The sequence below is a fragment of the Centroberyx affinis genome, unplaced genomic scaffold, assembly GCF_046629955.1.
Source record: "Centroberyx affinis isolate AG114_WGS23_722 - 3 ecotype Tasmania unplaced genomic scaffold, CSIRO-AGI_Caff_v1 ptg002023l_1, whole genome shotgun sequence".
Taxonomy (NCBI): domain Eukaryota; kingdom Metazoa; phylum Chordata; class Actinopteri; order Beryciformes; family Berycidae; genus Centroberyx; species Centroberyx affinis.
The window spans coordinates 28,029-45,462 of NW_027280362.1; the positions used below are offsets into that span (position 1 = coordinate 28,029).

The window sequence follows — 17,434 nt, forward strand, 5'->3', positions numbered from 1 at the left end:
CCGTGGGCACCCACTCCCAACACTTATTCTACATGACCAACCTGTGGAAAATGTTAAATGTTTTAAGGTACAACACACAGTGATGACAGACTGAGCTTCACAGACAATGCTGATATCTGTAAGAAAACCAGTCAGAGGAAACTGAAAGGGATTCAAAGAGGGTTTATGTTAGCCAGATAGAGAGCGTCTTTGTGTTCAATATGTTTGGAATGGAAATCCCAGCATAAAAACTATAAAAAATTAAAACTGCACTAACTGTTTTCTCTGGTTGTCATGCACTACTGTCATCTGTCATGTTGCTTTATTGTCATGTGCCAAAAGATGATTTTCCCACCTAGGTTGGACAATAAAGTTTTATTCTATCTTCAAAAGCCCATATATCAGTCACACACTAATTCATTCAGAATTTGTAAACGTAAACTTATTATGATTATGTTCTGGCATATAAATTGTTGAGCTAGCATTCACTTCCGAAACTTGCTTGACAAATGCAGAAACAGAATTAATTTAAAACACTTCTTTCAGCTCTTCATTGACAGGCAATAGGACAGGGAAAGAGAAAGGGGGAGAGAAAAAGAGGGAAGGGAGAGAGGAGTGTGTGCGTGTGTGTGTGTGTTATGCAACTCTGCAATATTTCCACCATCTGCTTTGAGTGGCAGGGAGGGCTGCAGGTCCACTGGACTTCAATTCACACCATATTTACACAGAGCTAAAAAGAAGCACGAAAAAAAAAGGCGCCGGTTTTATATTAAAAACCCAATTACTCAACTTTATTAACATCAAGGTTTTCCAGACATTTTTTTCTCTCCTTTTTATTAACAAATAGAAAACAGATCATGTATACAACAGATTGGACCCCCACAGCACGTCTCAAAGACAAAGCGAAATGAATCCTTAACATAGTCCACCTCATTCAAATTCACCTCACTTTGTGATCTTATCCAGTGAAAACCATAGAGATCCACCACCACATTGATGCTGCTTTGAGTTACAAGTCTGTCCTTCTGCACCACAGTGATAAAATAGTTTAGCTGTAATACCATGAATGGGGACCCATTGATAGAGACAGAGTTTATCTGGCTTGTTGTCTCCTGGCCTATGTCAAGCCAGGTGTTTGCAAATGGAAAGGCAGAGTTCATAAGATCAGCAGGATAGTCAGAAATGTGTGAGTATCACTTGGTCACTTCCCTGTACAAGGGCCATGTCAGATGCAGTATGTGGTCCAGGAAGTAACGCAGTGCTGTCCAGACTCGGCTTGCTTGTCAGACCACCACCAGGCAGGCACCGTCTTGGCTACTTTTGTATCAACACAACCTCACAAAAATCTGTGAAATGAACACTAGCTCTGAAACGCAAATTATATGTCGTGGACACAAATTATGTGAAGATTACGTTCCGCCACCATGAAAGGATTATGTGACAGTACCATGAATTGGACACTGCATTTTCTTCTGTTTGTCACGTGAAAAGGTTAGCTAACTGTTTGCCTAAACTTAAGGTTAGATTAAGTTTAGGCAACAACAAGGTTAGGGTTAAGCTAGACACCTAAAACTTTGGTTAAGGTTAAGCAACTGAAACAATTTGGTTAAGGTTAGATTATGGTTTTGGTCATGGTTAAATAAAAAAAACTCTGAAAATTAAAACTTCCCTCCCAGTCGAAAACGTATTGTCCTCCACACCCTTACTTTCCACCACGCTATTTCAATGCTAAATGTTTCTAGTTGCGTGTCTCCTCTACATAATCCTTTCCTAGTGGGGAAACATACTTCTCTCACTTTTCGTGTACAAAGCACGTATTCGCATTTTGAAGGAATACTATGCAGGACTTTACTTTTTAAAATATTTTTAAATGACCACACTCTGTCACCACTTCCCTGGACTGGCAATCTGGACAGCCTCCTACTTTAGCTAGGTAATGTTTGCTAGTTAGCCTGCTTGGCAAACTATCGACATGTAAGATATCCATCACTGTTATTACATTTATTATCATTACTGTATGTTGGGTAATGTTTTCTGTAAATCCATATGACATGAGGAAGTCTCTAGCTAGCATGTCGTTCACACTGGTGGTGAGAGGATGCGGGGAGAATGAACACAGAGGCTAAACAACATGAAGCGTGGGGGGAAATCCTGCTTAATATACCTTAAGACATCGTGCTCATTTTACAAAATTTTGTGAGAACAGGCCGTTTGTATTTAGTCTACCTGAGTCCATGTCAGCAAGGGAGGTGACAACTATGGTGCTGCTCTTGCAGGACACACAACCTTCCCAATAGTTTTATTTTGTTTGGAGTCTGAAGGTCTTTGAACAACAGGCATTGAGAAAATTAGTCAACAGTTATGGACAAGAAACTCAGAATCTGTACATGGTAGTAGTTTTTCAAATGTCAATAGTCTATGCACGTTTATAGCCATAGGTTTATTTCATAGTTCACAAACTTTATCTGTTTCTTTGTTTGATCTGTTTGGTAGATATAATCATTCTGTTGGATATCAAGACAGGAAGTCAAAAGACTTAGAAAACTTTGTCCCACATGTCCCACTAAATAAGACCAACTGAGTAATGATAACATTAGAATATCATATCTATGGTAGAAAATAAAATCATTAGCAGCTCTGAGTATGCGCTCTCCAGTATTAATAACTCGGAGCATGTTGAAAATACATGTCCTTAGTGCTAATAAAAAAAAAAAGATAAGCAATAAAATTTCAAAATAAGACCCATTAAGACGCATAATAACCAGTGTAAATGATTACAAAATAAATTCTAAATATTCATATCAACATATTAATAATGCATATAAATGAAAAATAGCAGAAAAATAATTTTTGCTATCAGGAGGAGGCAGAAATCGGGGAGCGATGGGAGTATTCAGTCAAGAATCAGAATGAGGCATATACCGAAAGTCTTTAGGGTTGGTTGTTTTTTGGGAGGTTTTGGTGTAGGGTCTATAGCAGGTTCATGGTACCAGTCCAGGAGGAGGGGTTGTCCGGTCAGAAACGTGCTCTCATCCCCCTCTCCTCTCCTCTCCTCTCCTCTCTCACTCTCTCTCTCCTCTCGTCTCCCCTGTATCCTGCCGGCATCGCCTCCTCATCAGCCCTCGCCTCCTCGTTAGCCTTGGGACTGATGTAGCAGAGTGGATATGGCTCAGAGGGGACACCCGACTCTTCTGAAGGTGTCGTCCGGGCGGGGTTATGTTGCATAGTGATCAAAGCTTCCCAGGTACTCCAGCGCGGCTCGGTAGCACAGCTGGTACTGATCCTGGGAACCCAAATTAGTGCGATTCTAGTCAGTTTGGGAGTGGGAAACTAGGATTACAGCAGTAATAAGATAGAGAAGGGAAGAATACTGAGACATTTTAATGAGGGTTTGGCTTTTGAAGGCCTGTAGGAGCTGATCCCTTAAAACAACCATACATTTTCATTAATTTACATAAATTCACCCCTTAATTCATACAAAATCCCCTTAAAATTAAGGAAGTTATCAATGGAGGAGACCATCGAAACCTCCTTAACCAATCTCGACTCCTTCATTTCTAATTTAATGAAAAATCCAGGGAGACAGGCACTTTTCCATTAATTTCCACTTAATAACTCTGTAAACCACGCACAAAAGGCATGAAAAATCCCTTAATTACTATTGTCTAATTTTAATGGATAATTAATGTTATGTAATGGAGAAATTAAGGACATTTCTGTGATAAACTTAAGGGGTTTGGTTTCTTGTAATAAACACCTGATAAATAAATAACATCAAATTGTAATAAAATGTCCCTCTAAATGGGTCGATTGAATGTAATAAAACCTGTTAATGTAATAAATTAGCGGATGATGTAATGACATCTTCAGACATTGTATTGATTTTGTAATAATTTTAAAAAGTCTTGTATTGTACTTTGATAATCTACAATCATTGTCGACGATTATTTCAAGATGTGCAAAATGATGTGGAAAAAGAAAGAGAGAAACAAAAACAGCATATGAACAATTGTAAGCAATGGCACTGTTAGTGTTTGGCGATACATGAGAAGCGCACCACACCTCTGTCTGCACCATGGCTGGTCTCTGAGTTCTCAGTGTCTTGACGGTCTGGAAGAGGTCCACCACTCCCTCGTACCTCATCCTCTCCAGCACGATGCTCAGGGTGATGAAGACACCGGTGCGCCCAACACCAGCACTAGTGGACCAGCACACAATTAGACTTTCATTGAAAAATACCAAAGTAAGATACACACCATCCACATGCAAGTTCACGTACAGCCACCCAAAAAACAAAGTTACAGCTACATTACATGTGTCTAAAGTCTGGGTCTAAGGTCTATGTAAATTCTTGTCATAATCTTAGGGCGTCTTCACATCAAGCATGTTTGGGCTGGTTTGAACTCAGCACCAAATAACCGCACTGAGACACCTGGAAACAGGTCCTCTAACAGAAGAACTGTGGTGCGGTTTGTTAGGAATGATAGTGGTGCGGTTTGTTAGGAAAGATTTTGACATCTGATAGCCAGCAGTTCCTCATGCTTGGAAAGCCTAGTATAACAAAATGCACTGAGGGCAAACCGCAGTCTGGACTGATGCTCATATCCAGCCAATTCATGTGTTCTTAACTGGTATGAACCCCAGAGAATGAAGTACAGACAAGTCCACCAAAATAACCTGGCGAGATGACAGGTTACCAAAACTGTCCAATAAACAAGCTACTTTTGAGTCCATGTGACTTTTGTTTACAAGCCCTGGCTTGCTTCTAATTAGGCAGTGTGAACCTAAATGAGCCAAATACAAACATGCAAATTTTTTCCATTATAGTTCAGACCAAAGAAAACAAACTGTAGTAACCATTTGGTCAGATGTTTCAGGTCTTGGTCTGACGCTAACTAGACTTTGAAGGTACTGGTTCTCCAGAATATTGTTGGTCTTGGACCATTACACACACACACACACACACACAGTTACCTGCAGTGCACAGTGATTGGTCCATCTTGCCCGAACTGCTCCTTGGTTTTATGAACTTGGCCAATGAAGTCGATGAAGCCCTCGCCAGTTTTTGGCACACCTTGTTCTGGCCAGTCAGTGAACTGAAACTGCCTGATGGTCCTTGACTGACCATCCTGAGGAAAACAGAGGCAAACAAGTGACTAACACACAATTCCTAGGTCTGAATTCCTAGGTCTGAATCACAGAAGTAGAATGGATAGAACGGTCCTTCCACTGTTTGCTATGGTAATTTGGATAGTACAGCATAAAATGGCGATTATGGAAATTTAAGGGTCACTTGTTATGGTGACAACGCAAGTCTGGGCATTAAGACTGTGAAGTCTGTCACACTGTCCACACACAGAAGCTCCTTTGGTTCTTGCTGTAAAACATCTCACCTCAGCGACTTGCTGTAAGTCGGTTTATACAGAAGCTAGTCCAACGGCACTTAAAAATGGCTGCCACTCCGACCATCCGGGAACATTGATTTGAATGGGAATGACTATTCTATCCATTCTATCCAGCTATGCCATCTGAACACTGTGCAGTACATACACAGCTTACTCCTTTTACTCATAGTCAGGACCATCCATGCAAACCATGCTGTACAGAAGGCTGTTGCCAGTGAACATTTTTTATTCAAGCCATACTGAAACTGACTGATTAAGACTGAGGACAGCCTGAATCAATCACCTTTAGTCTTGAGCCTAGACTGAGGGACAATCAGAAGGGTTCCAACTAATAGGGAACTAATAGGTCTGTAACGTAGCTATGGTCAAGACCTAGCTGTGCTTTAAATGTCATCAGTAAAATCCCCCAAATAATTCTGTATCAAACTGGTAACCACTGGAGACATGAGATTGACTTTTGACTAAGGCAGGAATAGAACGAGTTACAGTTGTCTAAATGAGATGAGATTAAAGCACAGATGACCTCAGAAACTGTGGAGGACAAAAATGACTTGATATTTTATGAGTTTCTCAAAGAAGAAAGATTGCACTACTCTCTTTATGCACTTCTTTGTCTTTATTCAAAAGGGGGAGGCATCATATTAGAAACTGTTTTGGACCAGCTGCTGTTTGCCTCATGGTTCTACATTATGTGAGTTTGAACTCAAGATGCAAGTTAACACCATGAGTACCCACTGAACAATGTGAAAATGTCTTAGCTTAGTACATATGGACTTCTCTGGTGCATACTCTTGATATTTACAGCTGTTATTGCATTGTTTAAATATGATATAATGTATTTACTGCTTGGTCTAAAACTGGGCAATACATAGCCAATAATTCTCCTGGGCTATATGAGAGCTGAAGTATAGATGTGATATTGAAATATGGGGTAACGACACAATCCATTTGGGCTTAAGGGAAGAGTGACTGTTTATCTTTAAATGTGCTTTAAAAAGATGTGTTGTTGAGTTGTGGTTATAGATGTCTTTAGCTATTTCTCCCTCACTACTTTTGTTTTGTATTTTATTATTTCATAATTATGTACCTTCTCTGTGCTTTTAAATGGATTCTTGGTGATATCACACAGGAAAAAGAGAGATTGCTCTCTGTAGCCGCTGCTATACTTGTCTTCTCAATGTGACTTTTATCCCCCAATCCCGACACCTGGCAGGTTTGAACGCTCCCATATTGGATTTTGCTGGCACTGTGATCCCATGAGCCAGACCACATCCTGTGCTGAACAGACAAGCGTAGCCGTGGCATGCGTGTCCTTCCCAATTGAAATAACCTCAGCTGAACCCGTCTCCCTGCTGCTACCTTGTGTAGGGGAGAGCGGGGTAAGTTGTCACATGGGTAGGTTGTCTCAGTGGCTTTATTTCTGAAACTAAATATTTTAGAGCCAAAAGTCCAATTACAAAAATACTTACTTTCTTAGTAAGAGGGTACCTATGTTGAATACAACAGTCCAAGTCTAATTTTTTTCTTATAAATGTCTATGACTATGTGAAAACATGCCCTGTCATGTGTGACAACATGCCCTGACATGGGGTAAGTTGTCACAAGTTGTGAAGTGGTATTTCATCAGTAATAACTTTTTCTTCCAGTAAATTATTCAAAATGTAAAAATGATTTTTTTTTTAAGAGAAGTAGTGATGTATTTCTCAGTAGTAAGGCACTACTGAGAAATACATCAATGAGTAAAAAGTGTGACAACATGCCCCGCTCTCCCCTAACTACAGTAAAACACCACCGAGGAGGACCTACCCTGGCGTCTGTCACTTTGAACTCTCTCAAGATGTACTGAGGCATGTTGTATTCAGCCATGGGATCCACAACAAAGTACTGGTACCGGGCAGAGCGCTCGGCAGGCCAGTACTGATGGCACTTTTCCTATGGAGAGGAGGGATGGAAGGGTCAGAATCTGTGATGCACATAACAGCCTTTCGAGACAAGACCACTTGGAATAATAAGAATTGCATATGATATCATCTACTGAAGAGTATATATACAATGCTGAAAAGTAATAATAGTATGTGTGCTTATGCATGTGCATGTGTGATATCTGCTCATCAGGGTTCCCATCATGGCTCTGATGAAAAATTCCATGATTTTTCCATGACTTTCCAGAATAAGTTTGAGCACTTCCACTGTGTAAAAATGTTTTTTTTTCTGTCTGGTTTTACTGAAAACCATCATCTAATGCTATGAATATGTGAAGCAAATTGGAAATACATGTTATATTCCTGTAAAGTGACTCATTTGTAAAATTCCCTGACTTCCTTAGAGACTTTCTCAAATTCCCTGACTTTCCCCTGACTGGAATACACCTGTTCCAGCTATATGGAATATGATATTCCAGAAAGTCCATGACCAGTGAGAACCCTGGGTCCTGCAGTATTCGGAGAGTATAGACGGGCATATATGCGTGTGTTACCCGTCCCATCTCGCGGAGTTTGGTGAGCATGACGACGATGGTGGAGTTGTGCTCCCATAACATTCTCCAGAAGTCCTCTGTGGTCTCGGCTAACGGGCCCTGGGTGGCCATGTACGCTTTCTGTTGCCTGCAAATTGGAACAGAGATGTGGCAATGTTATAGCTGAGGGTTTTTTTTTTTTGTAGCAGTGGTGTAATTGGGTTTTCATTCCAAGTGTGTCCCTGTTTAGCCCTAGTTTTGGTTCTGGTGCAGGCTGCAGTGCTCAAACACAGCTTTCATTTGATTGTAATAAAAGTACTGGCAATGGTAGAGCAGCAGTAATAGCAGCAGTGATGTAGTGGTAAATAAAAAGGTGGGCAAACTATGATCTCCAGTCAGTGATCATCATGTGGCAAACAACCATCAAAAAGGATGACTGTATGTTTTTTCATTAAAAGACCCGATCCTCATATAACTGAGTCAGTCTGAGGCTACTATACTGTATCTATAAAAAGCTGGGTGAAGTCAGTTCAGGTGGGTTAACCCTCCACCAAATCCCTGAATAGTGTCAATTTCCATGCAACCCACTATGGCTGAATGATTTCTTCAGGTGTTAAATATTCAATTTTACATGCCCCCTTAAACTTAAACATGATGAATCAGCTGTCGGTGATGTGTGCACTGATATTTCAATGGCTTTGCTTGAACGCAGAACCTTTTTAACAGCACTGTTAAGATGACAGATGCCGTCCAAGCTGCTCACTCCAGCTTTGGGCTATCCACTTGAGGCAGTTACACCACATAGCCACTAGGGGCCACTGTTCAACCATGCAGGAGGGCGCTTCAGTGATTCTCACAAGCCTCTGTGCATGACATGTGAGTGCCACTGCCAGTGCAGCACACATACTGTGTGTTTATGTTATCTGTGCACATCAGTGGTCCATCCATCATTTTTTTTCGAACAGCGGTGGCTGGAGGCAATTTTGGTTCCATGTTTTGCCCCTTGTTTTGGTCTGAGGTTTGGTTCTGATGCAACTTGTAGCACTGAAACTGTTATTTGGATACTTTATAATACAACAACTAAATATACATTTTGGAGCCCAAACCTGCTGTATTTTGTTGGTTGTACAGCTTCTCTGGCAGTGCTGTCAGTTTACTTGCTATTCTGGCCCTCCACTGCTGAATGATTCCAGAGGAAAATGTGTCCAGTAGCAGTTGTGTGTGGTCAGATGCATGTTGCTAAAAACAGATTTATGCATTTACATCCTACTAGAAGAGCCTTGGCTGATGGGTCAGACCTACAGCTGAACATTACTCACCTTGCAATCTGAGTCACAGTTAATCACAGTTCGTCTCAAGGAAACCATAAAAAGGAATGCCATCACAAGGTTACCAGTGGCATTCGACTGTAGCTTTCTCTAATGTAGAAGTAATGATATTCTAGTGTAAGCTTGGTGTCCGGATTCTTATCTTGCATCAACAGAGGTGGTGAATCACTACAGCTGATATACATAGAGGTCACTGGACACCTCCACAAATCGTCATAATCGCGTTCATCCTCTTCACCCTAAGCCGTCTTAATCCACTCTCCTCACTTTAAAGACCTGGCGCTGAGACCGCTGGAGCTCACCGTATCTCAATCCACCCTTAATTACTGCTACAGGAATTAGAGAGGAATTACAGGACACCCCTGCCTCCTTCCCCCTCCTCGCCTAGGTGGAGGCGCCCGGGGGACTTCATTAGGTGCTGACAGCTGAGAACGAGGAAACCCTGCCCTCATCGCAAGCAAAAAGGGCTAGTCCTTATTCATTTGCCTATTCTTTATGCATCGTAAAGTAGTTCCTATTAGTGTTTACATTGTCATAAAGGAGATGCTTCTCTGGGAGGGCTGAGATTGGCTATAAGTCCAGATGCTGTGCAGTCCCACAGAGCCTAGCTAGGTGTGCAGCATCAACTGTGGCTGTATTTGATGTTACTACAGACTGTAACACTGGAGAGAGCGTCAGATACTGACTGGCAATGAGGAGGTACTGTAACCCATAAAATGCATCATATCAATCGCTTATTGGATCAGTGAGAAGCCGATCACACGGTTAAAGTAGTTAGTCAAAGATTGATGACTCTCATCAGCATTGGCACTGCCAACTGAAACTGAGAAAGCAAGGCATGCACATAAAGGGAGGGAGTGTGCAATAGGGGGGTTAGTCAGCAATCAGATGATCAGCTTGTATTGTTGAGTACAAAGGCAGAGTTGTAGGAGTTTAACATAAAGTACAGTAAAGTTATGAACTGTTAACCCTAACCCTGTTAACAATAACTAAACTGTTGCTTTTATCGTAAATACCTACTACTCAATAAACCAAAGAAAACAAACCAAAAAAATACAATTATTTTCTCAAGTACTGCATATCAATTTGGTGCTGGTACACAGGGGTTAAGTGTCTGATGACTGATCTGACCTGAATTTGGCACATTGTGACGTGGGATAAATCATACAAAAGAGTCTTGTGGCTATTGGCAGGAGCAGATTCATAGAAATACAGAGAGTAATCAGTTTATTTCTCTGGCTTGTCACCTATCACAAACAGGCTACCCATTTACAGGAGGGAAAAATACGAGAGAATGAACAGCCCTGCCAATAAGACCAATTTGTTTTGACAACTGACACAACAAAGGGATGGGAGGCAGTGAAACACTGGACTCCATGTCAGCCCATAATTCACTGCTGCCAGCCGCAAGAAAAAAGGTCCACCTCCTTGCTCATTAGAGCTGCGACTGTGTGAGCAGATTTCACTTTTCCACTAGTTCCACCATCACCAATTGATATTTTCCACTGCAATTTTCATATCTCATCCCCCTCTCACTTTCTCCCTCTCCCATTCCTGCATGTGACCACACCTTTTATTCATTCCATTTCACAATAAAATGATTCCTGCGGGCATACCTGTATCCGTCGATGAAACTGGCGTTGATGTAGTCGGACCCCTCGACTCCTCTGATTGGCTGCAGACAGACGCGGGTGGACTCGAAAGGCATGATGTTCACCAGTCGGTTCTTGAATTTGTTGCACGGCAGGTTGGCACTGATGAATCTTGAGGTATGTGCTTTAGAATTGGCCAGTTTCTGTGGACAGAATGAGGACACGTCTGGCTCTGCTGCTGTACAGACACACGATCCTTAGCCCAGAGGTGACTGCGCTGCGGCTTCACAACAACGCCCACCGTCTCCACAGTCTGCCTCCAGTCTTTTAAAGTGCTAATATAACCAATCTTCGCAGAGTGCTGGTGTGTGAACAAGGTTGTTAGAGGGCACGGGGAGCTCGCACTCTTATTGATGCATGAAAATGATGCACTTTGAGCTGATCCCCTTTGTTCTCGGACTTCAAATGAAAGCCCGACGCCACTCGGCGTTAAAACCCCATCCTGAGAATGCCACGCAGACATCGAGGAGTCAGAACAAACCCGCACAAATGTGAGACGACTGTGAGCCGAGATAGACGTGGCTGTGCCAGCGCATATCAAACCGAAGAGAACAAAACTTTTGAAAGCCATATCCCAAATGAGAGGGTTTTTTCTGCCAGCTTTGCTGACAGGTCCTAATGTGATTCCTCTGCACCGCAAGAGCAAGTGTCAATTTGAGAACTGCTTGCGAAACAAATTTGCAGTGAGCCGAGGATCAAAACCTAATTATGCTCGGTCCGGATTTACAGCCATCCTGCTTGCTTGAACAAGTTAACGCAACATAATTTGGGTTGTGGCGTGCCCCCCAAGATGGGGCTGGTTAAATCAGTTTGGTGTCACTCAGCAGGGAGCGAGCAGAGGGACCGCTGGGCCAGCGGAGTGCAGTGCGGCGCTGCAGCTGATCCCACGTCAACTAACCGCCCCAATAAACCTTTATCTTTACACTGTCAGACAGCCAGTTTGTCCCAGCCCTCCTTCTCTCTATCACCCTCTTTCCCCTACGCCTTTCTTTCTCTCTCCCTCTCCTTCAGCTACTCATCTGAAGCTCTGAAGATAAGCTCTCGCCGCAGAATGCTCCTCCTCTGAGAGGGAATTCATCTCTGTTATACAGACTGAAGATGAAAATCCCTCCTCTTCCCTTGGCTCCCGCCGCATCGTTCACAAAGACAGACTTTATTGAGCTGTACCGACTCACCATGCACCCCAGAAAACAAAAACAACAAATGCAACCAGCAAGCCTGTTACCTTGAACTCCAGCTCCATGGCGGTGACGGTGTCTCCAGCAGGGATCTGGGTGAGTTTCTGGATGTGGGCGTACAGGTTGCGGGCGGGGACCTCCGTGTTGCCACATGTCGCGGCCTCCATCAGCGCCTCATGGATGAAGATGTACTGGTCCTCTGTCTGGACCATGTAGTTCCTCTGGGCTCGCATGCACGTCACGTGGCCGTAAATGTCCACTGATTTCTCGTGCTTCATCCTCTCCAGCATGGCTTCGATTACAATGAAGCAGCCCGTCCGGCCCACACCGGCACTGCCAGAGCAACACATTTGTTGTAACTGTATGTAACTGTAGGAGCTTGCAGTTGCAGTCTAATGAAATGCACAGGGCAGTGGGTTGGACTGTGGCACTTGTCAGCTTGTTCTCACTCTTTAGACAGGTTATTATGCTCTTAGGCTGAGGCATGATGCAGCATTAAATGCCTCAAATTGCATTACTTTACTTGAGTTTTTCCATTTTAGAGAACACCATGAATTTATTCCTCTACATTTCAGCCTCCTTCCTCAACATTCTTTTACTTTACGTGTAAGGTTACTAACGTATAAGTTTACTCCACTATGTATCAATCACCTGTTGTTACCCTTAAGAAAATGTTTTTTTTTCTTTTCTTTATACAAAATGTGACCAGATCATACTCATGACTCAAAATCTCAAATGTCATGACTCATGACGCCACATCAAAATTCAAATCTCCTTTTGGAAGTGCATGAAATTATGTACTTTCAGTACAGTGCCACGTAATAGATTTGGAAATAACCACCCCTGCAACCTCTGCTGACAAGCCTCCTGTTTCCTTTCGAGCAAAGAGCCAACCCCCACTGCTCCCATCTTTCAGAATGGTAAGGAGGGCAGAAAATAGCCAAAATTGATTGCCCACAGACTCTGTACTTCATAGAGGTCAATGTATTAAAGATGGAGCACTGCCTATGGTCTCTTGTGATATTTAAGTGTAGTTCAAGCTGCACAAGCCATAAACTTATAAAAATCATTGAGACGTAATAGATTGGTGTCAGATATGGACACTGGCGGGACATCTCCACACAGGAGGTGATAAATTAGAAGTCTCCTAAACAGCAAATGTACAATTTCTGTCCAGAGAAAGCTGGACTCACCAACATTAGATCTTTTGCCTCTTTTGTCCGTTTGGTATCTTTGGTATAAAGCATCACAGACCGGCCGGGTTGGTAAACATGAGCGTGCTGTGTGCAGTTTACTAACATCACCTTACAGAACTTCTGGGTATTGAAGTCATCAAAATTCAAACAGTTATCTCTGCTACTATTTGGGGCCGCCAACCTATGAAAATTGCATTGTGCACCTTTAATAGGAAATACTATAACTTTACTTGAGAAGAATATTGAACAGAGAGCTTTTGCTTTTACCACAGTGCTATTTTATCAGAGCATTTCTACCATAACCTGGGTAAAGTAAAGTGTTTTCTTCCTCTACTATCAGTGTTTTGGATTTGAGTGGTGGTTTACCTGCAGTGGACCACCATGGGCCCAGCGTCTGGGGGGTTACAGGCCTTGACTCTGCGTAGAAAGGCCAAAGTTGGGGTGGGATACTCAGGCACTCCATGGTCAGGCCAGGCCATGAACTGGAACTGTCTAACCTCTCTCTTCTCGCTGGAGCCGTTCTGTTACAGCAGAAACACACATTTAAAGCCCAGCAAAATAGGCGTGTACCATCAACACTCCCAAACCTGCCTATAGTACAAAAAAAAAAAGTTTCTGAGACTAGATTTTCTGACACATTACATTTGACATTCAGGTGCGAAAAACTTACACCAAAACTTAAGACATGATTTTTTTTCATGGCCTCAGATACAACATAGAGTCACATAGGGTCACATACACACACACACACACACACACACACACACACACACACACACACACAGATTGATGCGGGAATCTCAATAACATTAATTTCCATCAGAAATGCAGACTGGCACTTGAAAGCATGAATGAAAACACTTATTTCCAAAGAGGTCCTTGAAGGCACATTCACATTCAGCATTGAGTAATTACATTGGTATAGCAATATCAATGGATAAAATTGGCTGACATTACAAACTTTTATTCACAACAACATTAAACAAGACATAGATTTCATTCATTTATCTAATTTGAGGCCAAGATCATTCTGTAGATCTTGCTCTTCCATGGAAAACCACCAATAGATGAGTTGCCTTGTTGTCACACATATCATACAATCATAATCATATGGTTCTCACCTTATAGAGGGCAAAGGTGCGTACGCTGTAGGTGGCCAGTTCCACAGTGTCCAACATGGTCACCTGGATCATCCCATATGTCTCTGTGCCTCGACTGGGCCAGTACTGGTCACACTTCACCTGCACAATACACAGAGACACACACGTAAACACTGTGAAGTGTTTTTCACACACAGTAACTCTACTGTTGTAGTGATATCTCTGTACATTTGGGGAAAGGGAAAGAAGACGGCCTGCTTATCTGAGAGAGAGAGAGAGAGAGAGAGAGAGAGAGAGAGAGAGAGAGAGAGAGAGAGAAGAACTGAGTGGTGGAAAGGAGAGAAAAGAGCGAGTAGGGGTGGAAAGACCACCAAAATCTATCTTACTGCTGCTGAAATATTACTTTTTTTTTCCTAATGAGGTTTTTGTGGGAGTTCTTCTTTGTTCTCATTGAGAATCCATTCATTGTGTTAAAATATGTGGCCGTGTGAAGGTCTTTAAGGCTGTAACTGTGATTAAAGGTTATGTAAGTAAATTTCACTTGATTTGACTTGGCTTCAGTAGAAGTAAATTTAATGGGGAGAAAATCTACAGTAAAAGTAAAAAGAAGCTCATTGAAAATGTATTGAGAGATACTTTTTTTGCCTACTAAATTTGTCTCTGTGATGGATGCTGTTTCTACCCTAAGGTCCTCATGCGTGATCATCATTACAAACATGTTCCACAGTCCAGTTTTGTTCAAGCCCACAGAACTTTATTTTAAATTCTAGTCAAGATCCCAAGGTTTTCAAAGATGCCAAATATGTCATGATTAATTACAGGGAAATGGTGCAGCCATAAAAAAATGCCGTCTTGGGTTTTAATATTTCACTCAAAATGAGCAGCTACAGCTTCAATGAAGCGTTGGAACGAGCAGATACAGAATATGGATATAACATTGTCGTACAGTATGGAAAAAGTATTATTTAGAACTTTGAAGCTACTTAAGGGAAAATTTAAGGGGGAACTCAGGGTGCAAAGGGTTAAAATGTAGCAACATATAATACTTCAGTCAAAACATACAGGGGACACAGGGGAGACAGGGACAGGCAGTTGGACATGAGTGCTGGCTTCATGGGACCGAGGGACTCAGTAGGCCAGGCTTCAGATGATATAACAGATGGGGGGCTTACGGTCCATAGACCCGGGTGGAGGGTGTGTGTGTGTTTGGGGGAGGCCTGCAGCCTAGTGCGGGGGCCACAGGGCCGCTGGTCAAAGTGGTGTGAAGGGTCCAGTTCACCACCTGGACACATCACACACAGCTCACTGAGTTACAGGCAATCACTAGAAATCTGTTAGCTAATGAGATTTTTTTTAATGCGAGCTAAAGGCGCAGCATGTCCAAGTGATGATGTGTCTAAGAGGCTGAAGTGTTTTCATGAGGTCCTTGTTGAACTGTCGTGTCTGAAATACCTGTGGTAGTAACCTTTATAGACCAGCTGATGCTACTACTGATGCTAGTTTTCCACTAGCAGATTGATTTTTCCATTTAGCTTTTCTCTACAATTCAAATAGCTTGTGAAAGTGTTTAGCTAGCTAGTAGAAGATTCATTTCAAGTTCCCTGGTTTCCTGATAAGCTGTGTTGTTGTGTCCTTTTACAATATTAGATTGTTTGATTTAGGTTTTGCATATTGTTTGTTGGACTATTCTTCGTAGTAAGTGGACTTAATCCTTTGTTGAGGATGTAACGATAGTGTAGTAGCCCTTGTGTATGTTAGCAGTAATGTTAAGTTGTAGTACTGAGCAATTGTTGGTGATTTCATTTTACTTTTCGTTGTCATATGTGACGGTGGTGTTTTGCTTGTATTCAGCTTGGTTAGTCAGCTATAGCCAGTCACCATTGTTGGTTGACATGCTTTAGTGTTGCTTTGTTTGTTTGACTGCCTTGACGCATATTACATTTTAATGAGTTATGAGACATTTCCCAGTGGTAAAGCGAGATAAGCTAAGACTGTAAATGTCAGCCGGTGACATTAGTGAACGCTGCATTAAGTTGGTGGGAGCCGAGCGAGTGACGGGGAGGTGTGATGACGTCCTCCGGCTGCTGTGGCCTGGTGTGTTGCCGGCTGTGTCTCAGATGACAAAATGCTGAACTCGAGCTGGATGGCACTAGCTGGGTAGGTGAGCTACTATTAGTTCTACTCAGTCTACACGATATTAAAATAAGTCTCCTCAGTCTAGTTGTATTCTCATCAGTAGTCATTAACGGAGGACAGGCCTTTAGGTCAAAATTTGGAGCGCTTGATACTTCTGTCAAGTCAGTCATCATAGCATAACATGATGATCATAAATATTAATGAGGGTGGTGGGAAAAAGCTTAAATATTCATTTATGAATCAGGGAGTTGGACAGGTGCAGTCATGCGCTCTGCACTACAAACAAAACTCTAAACCTTCCTGAGGCTTGCTGATGTAGTCTCTCCTCTGTATTTCTCTCCCAGGGCTGGGAAGATTACTTTCAAAAGGTAATCTGTAACAGATTATTATTGTCACACACATATTGTCATATTTTTATATTGCGATATGTTGAATTTCGATATATTGTCCAATCCCAATTAACCATTATTTCCAGATGTGTTTTTCCCTTCAAACATTTTTCAGAGTAATTTAAAGGTAATCACATATTTTTTTTCCAAACCATCTGTGCTTTCACAGTGACAGCACTGATTCTGGTACATGTGAATTGCTACGTCCCTCACACTCCAAGCAGGATATTGAGGACACAAAGGTTGTATTTGGCTATCACCAGCAGCCATTACCTTGCTCAGAGGTTAGAGGGCACCTAATATTCCCTGCACCCCTGGTTGAACCAGAGATGTGTGATATTGGCTTTGGCAGGAGGCTGACGGTCTCTGTCACAAATAATAATTGCACGCTGCTGTGGCACTCAATTGTGCCCTTTGGTTGTGGGGATATTAACAGTGTAAGGGAGGGTTGACAGCATTACTCATATACACTGTCCCTTCCCTGCTAGCAGTCCTCTACCATGTGACTGGATGTGAACGGCTCATACTTCATGTCCACCAGCAGGGTGATGCCGCTGCTCAGCCGAGCTCATCTGTTCTACTGGAGTGACTGCAGGCTCAGTCAGTGCGCTTGTAT

The 17,434-nt window shown here is 42.3% G+C and overlaps 1 protein-coding gene across 2 annotated transcripts in view; it reads right to left on the bottom strand.

Annotated features, from left to right (window-relative positions):
- Window positions 1-759: 759 nt before the first annotated feature.
- The window catches only part of ptprfa (protein tyrosine phosphatase receptor type Fa), a 205,681-nt gene continuing 189,006 nt past the window's right edge, over window positions 760-17,434 (bottom strand). For both annotated transcript variants that reach the window (XM_071531031.1, XM_071531030.1), the window contains 9 exons: window positions 14,315-14,434; window positions 13,560-13,714; window positions 12,045-12,330; window positions 10,784-10,962; window positions 7,861-7,987; window positions 7,191-7,316; window positions 4,954-5,108; window positions 4,042-4,177; window positions 760-3,262 (listed from right to left, as the gene is read on the bottom strand). In XM_071531031.1, coding sequence (XP_071387132.1) covers window positions 3,194-3,262; window positions 4,042-4,177; window positions 4,954-5,108; window positions 7,191-7,316; window positions 7,861-7,987; window positions 10,784-10,962; window positions 12,045-12,330; window positions 13,560-13,714; window positions 14,315-14,434 — 1,353 coding nt within the window. In that variant the 3' untranslated portion in view covers window positions 760-3,193. The remainder of the gene's footprint in view (window positions 3,263-4,041; window positions 4,178-4,953; window positions 5,109-7,190; window positions 7,317-7,860; window positions 7,988-10,783; window positions 10,963-12,044; window positions 12,331-13,559; window positions 13,715-14,314; window positions 14,435-17,434) is intronic.